At 36.4% G+C, this 14,866-nt stretch overlaps 1 protein-coding gene and 1 long non-coding RNA gene across 5 annotated transcripts; one reads left to right on the top strand and one right to left on the bottom strand.

Moving 5' to 3' along the window:
* Positions 1-250: 250 nt before the first annotated feature.
* On the bottom strand, positions 251-2,705 carry LOC108208887 (uncharacterized). The gene is made up of 3 exons (XR_001804452.2): positions 2,361-2,705; positions 1,445-1,498; positions 251-589 (listed from the first exon to the last, which is right to left on the bottom strand). It is a non-coding gene; the product is annotated as an uncharacterized LOC108208887 (long non-coding RNA).
* Positions 2,706-3,813: 1,108 nt separating this feature from the next.
* Positions 3,814-12,106, top strand: LOC108208883 (uncharacterized). 4 transcript variants are annotated; one of them, XM_064087811.1, is made up of 9 exons: positions 3,814-4,821; positions 5,419-5,607; positions 6,200-6,292; positions 6,394-6,576; positions 6,683-6,785; positions 6,875-7,060; positions 7,294-9,770; positions 10,815-11,407; positions 11,549-12,106. In XM_064087811.1, exons 1-9 carry the CDS (start codon positions 4,594-4,596, stop codon positions 11,553-11,555), a joined length of 4,059 nt encoding a protein of 1,352 aa, XP_063943881.1. In that variant the 5' UTR covers positions 3,814-4,593; the 3' UTR covers positions 11,556-12,106. The 4 variants fall into 4 exon arrangements, with proteins under 4 accessions (XP_063943881.1, XP_017234957.1, XP_063943882.1 ...); XM_017379468.2 differs by having other exon boundaries at positions 3,815-4,821; positions 10,818-11,407; positions 11,594-12,106; XM_017379467.2 differs by having other exon boundaries at positions 3,816-4,821; positions 11,594-12,106.
* The last annotated feature ends 2,760 nt before the right edge of the window (positions 12,107-14,866 follow it).

The following is a 14,866-nucleotide window of genomic DNA, read 5'->3' on the forward strand; positions in this document are numbered from 1 at the left end:
ATGTTGTGTTTGGTTGGGAGGAATGAAATTTGTTAAGAATGGAATGAGATTAGGAATGGAATGGTGAGAGAATGGAAAGAAGGTTGAATGGAATGATCAATTCAAAACTCTTGTTTGGTTCATTTTTTTTATGATTGGAATGGAATGAACCATTCCATTCATTTGAGTTGTTTGGTTACTCAAAGGAATGGAATGGTAATTAATTATTTTTTTATCAAATTTTTTTCATATAAAATTTTAACTTCCAGAATTTATAAATCAAATAGACAAATGGATTAATTTCATGTCAATAGCATACTTCACATTTCATTACACAAATTAGTAGCAACTTAATCAACTATAATATATATTAAAAATTTACAAAAAAAATCCAAACTTTGGCCACTACTAATTCTCCTTCATAATTTACAAATAAAATACAAAAATTCTCCAAGAAGAGGTCAAGATTCCGAACTATTACTAGCCCTCCCACTTCTCCAGCATGACCAAGTCCACTTTCCAAGCCAGCATCAGGGAATAAAGCACTCTGAACAATATCAGAAATTTAAGATGAAGCCGCATTCAGTCTAAGATGCAGGTTCAGATCTGGCTGCGAACAAATTTAGTAGTTTAGCCAAAATTCAGAAAATTGAATGAACTGCAGAGTAAAGAACTTGACAGGAAACTTTGTTAGTCCACATTGACAAAACTGCAGAGTCTAAGATGCATTTTTCGAGTGCTCAAATAGACCAGGTATCACGTTTTAGTGCATGAAATGGCATCTACAGTGACAAAAAGTGAGTCATTACAATACAGCCCCATGTAAAAGATGAAAGGTAAGTGTGTATGTGCAACACTAGATGATACGACAATAATGGTCAAAAATAAACCAAGTGCAAATGCTTTGTAAAATATATATTTGTACACACCAGAAACTTATAAAGAATACAGGAGTACAAGGAAATGACAAGAGTTTGGTTTAACTTTAACTAGCCAGTTGAGAGTGAGATTATCAGTCCAACAGTTTGGTCATCATATATATAAATTAAGACATATTCAAAAGTAAACATTAATTTTCTATAATGTAGAACCTTGTGACAGCAATCAACGAACAAAATAGCAGAGTAAATAATTTAGAGTGTCACAACATGATCTAAATAACACAAGAGAGATTGTAGAAAACCAGGATGAGAAGTTCGTCAAAAAGTGTGTGCTCCTGATGACTAAACTAGCAACAGATGAAGATTCTACTTGGCAAAGAACAGAATATCAGATAAAACTATAATTTTATAAAATCTGCAGCACCTCAACAACATAAAATCATATGAACTCAGGACACATAATGATAAATCATATGAACTCAGCAACGCAGATTTATATGAATTAACCAAGATAAAAAGCCACCCAACAAAGCTATCTCCTGTGCAATTAATCACAATTTTCTTAATCAGTTCCGGTGTCTTACCTCTGTTAACAGAACCACCTTCAGCATCCTTTTCCTCAACAGGCTCAGGTTTCTCTGCCATAAGCACAAACCCGCCAAATTAGATCATCTAATAGAGTAAAATCCGTAAAATAAGGTTCAGATTACATCCGAAGTTGAGTCGACACAGCAACTGCTAAGAAAGATTTAGGCCTAATTATTCTTATGTTTCCCTTATGTTAACAAGATGAAGCTCCAGCAAACCATTATAATAAAGCTCAAATTTTGCATAACAGAAATCAGCTAGGCAATTCACAGAAACCATTATAATAAACCATCTGAGCTAGCATAACAGAAATGTTGGATTAAAAAAATCAGTTTTAAAAGGTAATGAATCCGGATTAGACCCCCATTACAATTTCTCTGGCATATCAGTTAGGACAATATAAATGAATGGACTTCCATACAATTTAGTACCACCAAAATTTAAAAATTAGAGTCAAGAAACCTATGAAAATCAGGACCAAACCCACAGCCAAACATGGCATCAGCCTTGTCTAAAACATAACACAAATATACTTGTGAATATAAGCAATCATATAGTTAAAAATAGAATCCTTGATTATAAGAGCCCCTGTGGACCTCCTGTAGATTCACTGTATAACACAAATTATCTAGCTTAACACATTCTCTGTATCGGCCTACTGACACATACTCCATCAGAGAATAAATCAAGCACAGGCAATTCTCATTGTTCTAAGAGGCATTTCATCAAACACGTAATACACATGGTGAAACACAAGCATCTAATCCGAAATGAGCAACTGCCCTAGGCACATCCATACACCGAAATCGCATAAATTAGCTAGATTGACAAATGATTTATCGAAATCAATCGACATAAAAACACATAAATTAGCAAGAATAATGAAGAAATTTAAATGGATGGAAATCAAACCTGTTTATTTAGATAAATTGAGGTTTGAAAATGTTAAGAATGGTAGATCAATGAAAACGAGACATATTCGTTGATGATTGCAGATTCGGTAGAGTTCGAAGCTCGCTGAGAATCGCCGGACATGGATACAATGGACAGTTTTTGTATATGTTGATTTTGTGCGGGAGCAGAGAAGAGAATGGAATGGAGCTGTCCCTTTGTTTTGTTCGAGAATAGGTTGTATACTGCCGGTCCAGAATGGAATGATTTAAAGAATGGACCATTCCATTCTTTTGGCCCAACCAAACAACAAAATTTTTTGATGGGCTGAATGGACCATTCCATTCTCTCCGAAACTCATTCCATTCAGGCCAACCAAACAGAGCATTAGAGGCTCTTCAAAACCTTAAGAGTCTATTCTCTCTCCTCTCTTTTAAGAGTCTCTCACTCACTCTTAAGTTATATTTTATCATAAAGTAATACAAGCACCCACTTTCTCTTTCCACTTTAGTATTGTAGTCTTATTCATTTAATAATAAAATATTGTTTAAGAGTGGATATAAAGAGTGTTGTTGGAGATGAATATACATTAAATTGTTAAGAGTGAATATTTTATATTATATTTGAGGAATGACCTAAGAGACTATTGGAGATGCTCTTAGAAAGATAAATACTCCATGAGAATGACGTACTGTCCTCAACGTCAACATAGCCCGCTGATTATGGAGGGCACCTTTTTCTGGTCTCTTCTGCCGAATGTAGCGACGGACCCAAAAAAAATCTTAAAGGGGTCGAGAAAAAGTTTTAAACCCTATGAAGAAAAGGAGAAAAACTTTCGGTTTCATGATTTTAATACATAAAGTCTGAAAATGTCATAAATATCATTGTTTAAAAAATAAGATTCTCGTTATAATCGCAAAACACAAATTTGAAATTGTGTTTTGTATTCTTAATAAAAACATAATATGTATTACGTACTTCTGGAAAACGGAAGATAAAATTGTGTTTTGATGAGAAAAATCACAACTTCAAATTTTATTTACAAGTAATTTAAAAAATAAAAAATATTATGTTAACTGTTGAGGAGGAAGTTGCGTTTTAGCATAAGCAACTTCCTCCATATTATGTTAGGGAGGAAGTTGCGTTAAGCATAGCATAAAAATTAATTTGAAAATAAATTATTTTCAATTGATAAATTTTTTATTTATAAATAATTTTTTAATATTAAAAATAATTTATTATAAATTACCCCGATAATATTATACACAGAAAGTGAACCATTTTTATATTATGAATTTTGATGGTTTTTTCGTTCATTGAGCATAATGAGGAGTTAGGGCCCAGGGGCCAGGGGACTTCTGGTGTAGCGGCTTTCGATAAAAGGCCCAAAAAAAACTCAGCACATTTGAAGGGCTTTTGACAAAGGTCCAGAAATTAGCATTCGGACTTCGGAGTGACTCATTGAAGAAAAGTTGTTGGCCTATTCATGATTCTTCAAACTTCAATCAAATCTACTTCCAATACTTTATGAAAAATATAATCTGGGAAATGCACAATCTAATTTAGAAAATATACCATCATAATTATAATCTTTATTCTTTTCAGTTTTTTTTCCAGATTCCAATTCTCATCATTATTTTCCAATTCTGCTGTACAAATTACAATCGCCGCATAGCTTCATTTGAACACACACAAAAACACACACACAAACCTAGAAAGAAACTACAAGCGTTAACCCTTTTTAATCTCGTCTCTGAAAATGTTGGGATCCTAGTGTTTTTATGTTTTGAAACACTTTTCTTGAGATAAAGTTGACATCTTTTTTGTTAACATTGCACTGTTTTCTGGGTGATTACAGTTGATAAATTGATTCTTGGGCAGGCTTATTATTGACCCTTTCTCTTGGATGGTAGGATCACAAGCTCTGTTTATGTATATCTGGGTTCTGGGGTGTGCTTTTGAGAATCATTTTCTTTAATTGAGGAATAATAAAGTCTGGACCCTTACTGTATTCTTAGGGGTTTCTTGAGTATTTTTCAATTTTAGTCAAACCATGTGCAATAATATTATATTTAAAGCAATGGGGTCTAGCTATATAAATTAGAAGCTTGATTGTTGGTTTTGGGTTTTCAGAAGAAAAGTTACTTTGAGTTGTTGAGGGACTTAAGTTGAAATCTGGAAATTGAGTGGTTTGTTGGTAGATAAGTTCTGGAGTCCCAACTAGTGTAATTGGGTACTTATTTGATATCCTGGTATGGGTGAAATTGAGGAATGGGCACAGCCAAGTGGCATGTTCCCGAATGGGATGTTGCCTGATGCAGGTCCATTGATTAATGTGCTTCAGTCTGATAGATGGTTAAAGGCGGAGGAGAGAACTGCAGAGCTTATTTCTCGCATCCAGCCTAATCGGCCATCTGAAGAACGGAGAAATGCTGTTGTGGATTATGTGCAACGACTAATAACAAAGTGTTTTCCATGCCAGGTGCTCCCCCTCCTCCTCCTTTTGCAATCACTGCTTTATGATTGCTACTTACCATGTTGTTGCTACTCTTGGTGTGCTGTATGTTTATATATAATGCTTTAGTTACCAATTTGCAATTTATTTGCACGTTTACTTGTTGGAAGTGATATACTATGGTATACAGTACATTGCTCTGGTGGAATGGCATTGCTATGTAAAATATGTTCCTGGAGATCCTGATTTTGGTTAAAACAGGTTTTGAACCCCAACATTTAGTTGCCTTGCTACATTTGTATTGAGTTACATCCCCTTTATATTGTTCAATAGTTAGATTTGGGCCAATAGTGGAACAAAAGGAAGATGGACATTTTGGTTGAAGATTCGAGTAAAGTTATGATCAAGATTGTTTTTGTTTGGGATAATAAATATGCATGACCCTATGTTACAGACTTCCTTAAAATTAAGCTATGGGCTTTTCAGTTGCAGTGTTGCTGAAGCCTTTTTTAATCTGATAGAACATTGAAACTGGCAAAGTGTATGCATTATGTAGTCTGATATGTACTATTTAAAACATGCATATCTGTTACATGGTAAGCTTGCTAATTACCATGCTTTTAGGTTTTCACTTTTGGATCAGTACCCCTCAAGACCTACTTGCCTGATGGAGACATCGACTTAACTGCCTTTAGTAATAATCAAAATTTGAAAGAAACATGGGCTACCCAGGTCCGTGATATGCTCGAGAATGAAGAGAAGGATGAAAATGCTGAGTTTTCTGTGACGGAGGTTCAGTATATCCAGGCAGAAGTATGTTATTTTTTGTACAAAATGTGTCCTAATATCTATTATTAAATTGCTTGATTCTCTTTTATCTTCTTTAATGTCATAAACTGAGTTAAATTGTATTGTCTAACTAAGATTCATCTCGAACAACTAATCTGTTCTCAGTAAATTTTGGCAAGAGTTAAAATTACCCTGCAAATTTTGGTCAATGAGAATGATAAGTGCATGTTTACATTATTATGATATGTAGTTTAGTGACCTATTCTTCGATTCGATATTGCATTCTAACAAATCTATTCTATTTTAGTATGGTTTCCATGTAACTCATCAGACATAACAAGGCTAAGTATAATGAATAAGGGTGATGACTATAACAAAGTTTCAAAAGTATTTGAGAAGTTAAAAGTCACTTAACATGGTAGCAAAGTTTTGTAATGTGTACTGGAAAGTAGTACTCTGTACTAGTTTTATCTTCGTAAATACAATGCATGAGGCATCTAGTTAGTTTCTTTGGGAAGGTAATCATTGAGCACAATCAACATCTGCTCATGGTTTTACATTGCACTCCCGTTACTACAGCTGATTAGCATATATCAAATACATCTTATGCTTGTAGGTCAAGATTATTAAGTGCCTCGTGGAGAACATTGTGGTAGATATATCCTTTAACCAGGTTGGCGGATTATGCACCCTTTGCTTCCTGGAGGAGGTTAGTGGTTTGTTTGGGAACTTTCTTAGAACTTTTTTAAGCTTGAACATATGTGGTTAGATCATATTTCATTTGATGTGATAGAAACATCTCTTCTGCAGGTTGATCATTTGATAAATCAGAATCATCTATTCAAACGCAGTATTATACTAATTAAAGCATGGTGCTACTATGAGAGCCGAATACTTGGTGCTCATCATGGGCTTATATCAACATATGCCTTGGAAACCTTGGTTCTTTATATATTTCATGTTTTTAATAATTCCTTCGCCGGACCACTCGAGGTATTAGTCATATATGTGCTTCTTCTTTTTTTATTTTTAAACTTATATCTTATATCTCTTCTCTTTACTTTAAACTTCCGTCTGAAGATTTTCTTGTGTGTTACAGGTTCTTTATCGATTTCTGGAATTCTTTAGCAACTTCGACTGGGATAATTTTTGTGTCAGCTTATGGGGTCCTGTATCCATTGGTTCACTTCCAGATGTGACCGGTTAGCATCTTATTTCTGCTATCTTGTTAATTGAACTTTCTGAAAACATTTATTATCTAGTAGTGCTCAAGTCACATCATTTTTTACAGCCGAAACTCCCAGAAAAGATGGCGGTGAATTGCTACTGAGCAAATTATTTCTTGAAGCATGTAGCTCTGTCTATGCTGTTTTCCCTGGTGGCCAGGAAAACCAGGGACAGCCTTTTTCTTCAAAGCACTTTAATGTGATTGATCCTTTACGTGTAAACAACAATCTTGGGCGTAGTGTTAGTAAAGGTAACAAAAAACAAACATATTTTTAATCATTGTAATTTATTTAAGTTTGTTGGCCATATTCGCTTACACGACAAGGACAAATCACTATGATGTTTATACATAAATCGCCTTCTTTTGAATTGAAATTTTATCTGTTGCGCATATTATTTGGTTTCTTCTGTGATAACTGCAGTATGACTTAATCTTGTTATGGTGATGTCTCACTATTTGTGTAACCCTGATTGTATTACCAGGTAATTTTTATAGGATACGCAGTGCATTTGCTCATGGGGCTAAAAAACTGGCAAGATTGCTCGACTGCTCTAATGAAAGCATACTTTTAGAACTCAACCAATTTTTTATGAATACATGGGAGAGATATGGCAGCGGTAATAGGCCTGATGCACCAGAGGTCAATACTTTGAGTTTGAGGTCGTCAACCCAAGGTAATGTGCCTATATCTGTCAATTCCAAGGATGTTTTAAGCAGCAAAGAAGTGAAGAGTAATTCTTCTATTCGGGATTCCAAGGTTGAGAGAACTAGTCTGCATGGTGTTTCGTTTCAACGCGGTAATCATTCCTCAGATAGCATGTCTGGGATCAGTAATGTTTCTGCAACTTCTCTTAATGAAAATCAAAAGCGTCAAGAGAACTTGAATAGCAAAAGAATATCAGGTCAGATCATTCGGCAAATTAGTTCAAACCAGGCTACGGGTACTGATAAGGATCAAAGAAATTTGCAATCTCAACGTATTTTAAGTGATATTCAGGGGAGGTTTCTTTTTGTGAGAACACGCTCAAGTCCTGAGCTTACTGACACTTATGGTGATGTTTGTTCTCAAAGCAGGCAGGCAGGAGAAGAAGATAGTGTAAAGTCCCAGGGTACCGCTACTGAGTCAAGCACTAACATTAATAGTTATCATCATAAAAAGGAAAACCCTGAACCTTATGTTGTACCAAGCCATAGTGGCCAATCTGTAAATGATGACCCTTCATCTAATAGACATGCTACACCTCACCAGAGCCTTGATCCTGATGCTGGTTTAAACAGTGCTCCAAATCATCAGTCTGAATCAGGCTTAAGAAACATGACTGAAGAACTTTCTCCTGCATCCAGGATGCAAGGGATGCAACAAGAACAAGATATAATGAACTTGATGGCCTCTTCTACCATTAATGGTTTCAATGGCCAGGTTCCTATGCCACTGAATGTAGCTGCAGGTCACCTACCTTTTCAGCCTGTTCTAGCTTCAATGGGGTATGCTCACAGAAATTTTCCTGGAATGGTGCCTGCCAATTTTCCCTTAATAGATCAACCGTTTTCAAATATACAGTTTCCTTATGGCTGTATTCCTCCACATTTAGGCCACTACTTCTTTGGCACAGGATTAAACACGAAAATAGATGTTTCCAATGATCCAGTTAATGAGAATATTAGTTCTTCAGAATTGAAGCGAGGAGATGCTGATTATGATTACTGGCAGGAGCAGGACACAGAGTCCACCGGAGGCTTTGACCCAGATAGAGGAAAAGTTGAATTGCTTCATACTGATGATACACCACAGTCAATCTCGCCAAGTGTTAATCTAATTCCTCCATTTCAGTCAAGAGATCCCAGAAGTTCAACTAGAGGTCAACAGATGTATAGCAGGGAAAAACATGGGTCAAAGCCTGATGATCATCTAGATAATTTCCAGTTTGAGCAAAAAGAAAACGAGGTATATTCTGATGAGAGAACAACAAGTTCAAGGTTTTCTTCTGCTGCTCACAGTAGTTCTTTAAGAAGTAAAACTTCTTCCGAGAGTTCCTGGGAAGAGCCATCTACAAAGTTCTCAAAGTCAACAAGAGAGAAGGGGGGAAATAAAATTGTTGCTGAATCATCTACTGTGTATGGAACGGGTAACATCATGTCAGAGCGTGCATCTGATCAGCCTGACGACGACCAAGATTGGAATCGCCAGACGAACACAAGAAAAGAAATTGCTGAAATAAGTTCAGGAATGAATTCAGTTCCTTCTTTGCATATGGTGAGGCATCACATACCTGACTATGAATCCGCTCAAACAAGTGGTTCAGAAGCAATGATTCCTATGCCTCCCATGATATTTGCTTCTCGCCAAAGAACAATGGATAACTCTGGGACTGTTCCCTTTGCATTTTATCCGGCTGGGCCTCCAGTGCCATTTTTTACAATGATCCCTTACCCTGTGTATAGTGTTCCGCCTGATGCTGGAGCTTCTGCCAATTTAACGATTAAGTATGGCGGGGAGGAAGGTCTCGAGAATAGCGATCCTGCTCAAAAATTTGATTCACCAGGAGATGAACATTCTCAGAATCCAGCTAACGTAGAATCCTTAAGAAAGGCTGCTAATTCTGAGACATCTCTTGAACACATTTCTGACATTCTTAACAGTGACTTTGCCAGCCATTGGCAAAATTTGCAATATGGACGGTTTTGCCAAAACCCCCAGTCCCTCGGTCCTCCAACTTATCCTTCACCTGTCATGGTGCCACCTATGTATCTACAGGGTCGTTTTCCATGGGACGCACCTGGACGACCCCTTTCAGGCAATGTGAATGGAGTCTCTCCACTTATGAATTATGGTCCTCGTCTTGTTCCTGTCGCTCCTATTCAGCCTGTTCCTGGGAGACCACCTAATGTATATCAACAGTACGGTGATGATCTGCCAAAATATCGTAGTAGTGGGACCGGAACTTATTTGCCAAATCCTGTAAGATACATTTTCTTGCAAACTCTTTTTTTTTGGTATATATTCCTGCCTTCTCTTTACAAAGTGACCTACTTTGAGATTTGCTAGTTAAAATTATATATGATGCGTAGTTGCCGACTACATCATGTGGACTTGTCTGTCAGTGGTGGCCTTCTGTGGCTTGCCAAAGGACTTATATTTCCGAAGCCTTTTATATTGCAAATTTCTGATTATTGAGTGTATATGTAACAATTTTATGTGGTGACATCCATACCTATGAGATATGTAGCATTCATCTTTTTGATGATTCGTTTCTCTATATCTGATAATATGCTAGATGAAGTTGGGTTGATCCGAACTCTATAATCTGCTTAATCATATATTAATGTTTTGCAACTATATGGAGCCATATCATTAGTAGTTGAAATGCTTACAAGTGACCATGATTTCACTTGCAGTCCCAACCACTCCAGATCATCTACTAGGACTATTAATTGCTTTCCCCATGGGTTGACCAAATATAACCCTAGGCAAGTAAATACGTTTATTTTTAATAAAATAAATTATGGAATTCATATAAACTTGTGGAATGAAGGAAAAAATCTCTAAATGTTGCAAGCCAGTTAATAAATTGCGTTTGTCATCTCCTGTAGCTTTTCTTAACTCCGAATATTTGTTTCTTAAGCGATATTGATTAAGTCTATCAAGTGTGGTACACTTTTATATTTGCTGTGGTCGTGGATCTTTTATTATTATGTGCTCAAAGTTGGACGTAGCAGCGAATGGTATTTTTAGTTGATGTTGGTTACTCTTAATTTTTAGATACAGTTTGGTTCACTAGTACTGTTTCACAGTACTTTACTGAGTAATCTATTTGAAAATGAAATCTGATTCTTCCAAAGAAAATGAAGCAAATGTGTATTAATATGAAAAAACATGAGCCTTTATGTGCAAAAAGTTTTTTTTTTTTTTGGCGCTTTGAGGATATGCTTATTAGTATCTATTGCATATGATGTTACTGTTTTAGCTACTAAGCATTTGATTATTAACTTCAAACATGTTTAGAAGGTTTCTGCAAGGGACCGACATACTTCAGGCACCAGAAGGGGTAACTACAGCTATGACAGAAGTGAAAACAATGGAGACAGAGAAGGAAACTGGAATCATAATTACAAATCAAGAGGCACAGGCCGGAACCACCATCGCAACCAAACTGAGAGATCAAACTCAAGAACTTACAGACCAGCTGTCAGTGAGAGCCGACCTGATAGATCATGGAATTCTTACAGAAATGACACATATTCTTCGCACCAGGCGCAAAACGGTGCATTGCACTCTAACTCCTCTCAGGCTGGTCTTCCAAATGTGACATATGGGATGTATCCTGTACCATCTGTGAACCAAAACCCCTTGTCATCTAATGGGCCAAATACTCCAGCGCTTGTAATGATGTATCCATATGATCATAATCCTAACTATAGTCCAACCGCTGAACAGCTAGATTTGGGATCATCAAGTCAGGTGGGTTTCCCAGTTACGAATGAAAAATATTTGAGTGAAGGAAGTAAGGAAAAGGAAGCATTTGACGAACATAGGTTACATGGGAGATCTGCACACCACTCATCCCCAGATCAACCTTCCTCCCCCCATCATTATAGGTAAATATGCTTAAATGATTTATCTTGAAACTATGATGCATTGCAGGATAGTGCATCTTAAACAACTTGTCATAGCTATTCTCGACTTAAATAATGTGAAGTTGTATTTGTCATTCATATATTCTTCTCTTGCTTATGTAGATCCTAAAGGGAGGTTTAATTGGTTCATTAATTTTACAATTACAGAGTTATAGGTTGAAGTGAGCATCTCCACAAGTGCTTCTTAGTTATGTAGAAATTGCCAGGAAGGACATTACTGAGATACCAGCACACTCTTACCGGGTTCACAGATGATACTCGACCCTTGTCAGGTTTGATATTTTCCTCACCTCGCTCGTGTCTTGGAGACATTATCTTCCCAAGTGTCTGTCCTTAGAAACTGACCCTCTTTAGTATAGTCTCCATGTAAGGAACCTAGTCATCTAACACAGAGGGACCGATTTTAAGGAATGTGGAAGGGACACAGGAGATGGGCTAGCTAGATCAGATTATGTACTTTATTTATACTTATTTTTACTTTTGGGTATTACATGGTAGGCTATACACATTGTAAGCTTATTGAAGTAGATGTTTTTACCATGCCATGATCTGTTTTTTGGCAGGGATTTTCTTAAAATTCATACTTGGGATTTGTATACATGCGTGTTGTACTGCTCTCTGATAAAATTTTAAATGTTAACATTCTCATTCATTTCTCCATTTCTTGTGGTATATTAACAAGGGTTAGCGTGAATGAGAATAATATGAAATCTCAAGTAACATGTAGGGATTTGTTTACCTATTTAAAGAGAATGAGGTTCTCGTTGTAAAAGACCAAATTGATAATTCAAGCACTAATATACGAGAAAAGGTTCACATTCTCGCTAACCGGAGTTAACTCCGGAATTATTAGTAATGAATCAAACTCCCTCTTAATATTGCCAGTACTGGTCCTTAATAAATTTCAAAGATAAAATTGAAGTTTAAGTAGGCAAGTAGTAGAGACCCACGAGCAAGTGACATCTGAACCAACAAGTCAGCACCAACAGCTCGAGACATATAAACAACTTTTCTATTTTTGTTTTGTCAAAAATTTAATTCCACTTCCGTTGCAGAATGACCGAAAATAATTTTAAGTTTGTCGCTGAGATGGTTTAGAACCAAGTACTTATGTTGCTGTGAACGAGATCGGAAATTAGTGGCGGAGATTAAAATCGGTCGTTCATCGGCTGAAACCGTTGGCCAATAATAATAATAATAATAATAATTTAATAATAATAAGTTTATTTTTATTTCTCAAATTATTAAAATTTAATAGCTGATAAAGTCCAACATGACTAACCGGCTCAACAATTGTCTGCGAGGATAATCATAAAATACCTTTAATTTCAGCTTGCGAGTAAGATTTATTCGATAAGCTCTTTTTAGTTTTTACACATGATGGTCGAGTTTATATAAAAAAACATTTTATTAGAGATTATAATATATACTCTATGATAGTAATTTTTCGAAAAATATGTCTATGTCTAAACAGAACATAAATAATTTCTAAAATCTCCAAAAACCAGTATATAAATTTTCGCGTGCAACTTAATACGGTATATACGATAAATTTGAGTTTGCTAAACATCGACGCAAGTGATATAAAAATGCCACGTCTGACGACAATGGAGATATTTTGTGGGAGTTTGATTAAAGCCGAAAGTAAGGCCATGAAAGAGCTTTACAGGAAGAAGCTTCGGTGATACTTATATAAAGGGTTAAAGAGCGTTTTCATCACTGAACTAGCTATGAATTTTCACTTGGGTCATCAAACTCAAAAAGCTTTCAATCAAATCACCTAATAGCATAAATGTTTCACCCGACTCATTAAACACACTAAATATTTCACGGTCGTTAAATGTGGTTGACTTTAGACGGTAACCGTTAAATTGTGCCACATAACGTGACACATCAGCTTCGGTGACTCAGCATCATCTTCAAACCCCTCACCTTTTGTCATTGTCCATTTCTTTCCATTTCTAATCACTTTCGATGACCTCAAGCCACTGTCAACCACCTATTCACAACCTCCCCTCTTCTTACCTTCCCTAACTCGTCTTCTTACCTTCCCCAACTCGACTGTACCCTTCCCTGGACCCCTTCTTTCTCTCTTCCCTGAACAACACAACTTCCTTCACCCCTCCTTGCTGCGACCTCAATTTGCAATCATCCCCCCAGCCTGCAACGGCGCTAACATGCCACCGGAGACATCGCTACAGCTACCCATTCGTTTCATCTACATCGCTTCTTCTCTGTTTAATCATGGTGGCACTGCCGCCCTTCCATAGTCTCGGCGACCACTCTACAATTTCAGCGCTGCACCTCTGATCTCCCTTGTGCCAAAGCTGAACCAACACCGTTGTTGCGAGGAACGATCCTTTGTTTTTCCGTCCACCAATTCAAACCCCATACCTCTTAATTGCAACATCCATCCACCAATCAAGCACCTACCATCTTTTTAAAGGAATAGAGTTATGAATAGATAGATTTAAAGATGATGGGTCGAATGACCTGGAGCAGCCACATAGGTTTCTAATCTGCCACGTAAGCAAGCCAACTCAATTTTCCGTCCAAGAGTTAACGTCAGTAACGGCTAGTGACTTGATTGAAAGTTTTTATTAGTATAATTATTTGACTGAAAGCTTTTTGAGTTTGATGACCTAAGTGAAAATTCGTACTCAGTTGAGTGATGAAAACGCCATTTAACCCCTTATATAAACAGCCTAGCCTACACACTGGACCTACTTGCAAATTCAAACATTACTACGTGAATCAACTTCAATCTCATTCGTAATTGGACACTCCAAATTTCCATCATCTGTTAAGACAATTCATTTTTCAACGTCCAAATTTCTTTGTTTTTATTCGCTCAATTATTCCTCCCTCACGCCCTTCTCTTTTGTGGGCACAACTTTGAGCTGCATCCTCATCGATTAATTAAGTTGCTCTTATCTTAGGGTTTTGAGAGTCGACTCCCAAAATTAGTCGTAACTTCTCCATTCTTCACCTTCATCTTCTACCTCCACCAAATCATTTTCGATCTCCCATCTTCTTAGGGTACATGTCACGGCAGTTCTCACTGGCATGCCTATAGGCATGTATTTTACAAAAAGGCATGCCCAAATGGCATGCCATTTTCCATTAAATATAGCAAAAACTGCTGCATCATTACAGGATTGATACTAAAGTGCACTTACAAATATAACAAAAGTTAGTAAATATTAAGAACCGAACTTAGTACAATACTAACTTATATTAGTAGTTTATCTAATATTTAACTATGAAGTTGGACTATATTTAAAATTTTCAATATTTATAAGATATAATATTTATATAAATTTTATTATTTATATAAAAAATTAGTAAAAAAGCATGCCAAATGGACAAAAGGCATGCCTAGGGCATGCCCAGTCTGGCATGCCCGTGCCGCTGTGACAT

This window comes from Daucus carota, chromosome 2, assembly GCF_001625215.2.
Source record: "Daucus carota subsp. sativus chromosome 2, DH1 v3.0, whole genome shotgun sequence".
Classification (NCBI taxonomy): domain Eukaryota; kingdom Viridiplantae; phylum Streptophyta; class Magnoliopsida; order Apiales; family Apiaceae; genus Daucus; species Daucus carota.

Bases quoted from the DNA above. Each gene is read 5' to 3' on its own strand.
- LOC108208883 (XM_017379467.2), top strand. From the start codon at position 4,594: ATGGGTGAAATTGAGGAATGGGCACAGCCAAGTGGCATGTTCCCGAAT. The intron at 4,822-5,418 runs GTGCTCCCCCTC...CCATGCTTTTAG, and splicing joins CAAAGTGTTTTCCATGCCAG to GTTTTCACTTTTGGATCAGT. The intron at 7,061-7,293 runs GTAACAAAAAAC...TTGTATTACCAG, and splicing joins TGGGCGTAGTGTTAGTAAAG to GTAATTTTTATAGGATACGC.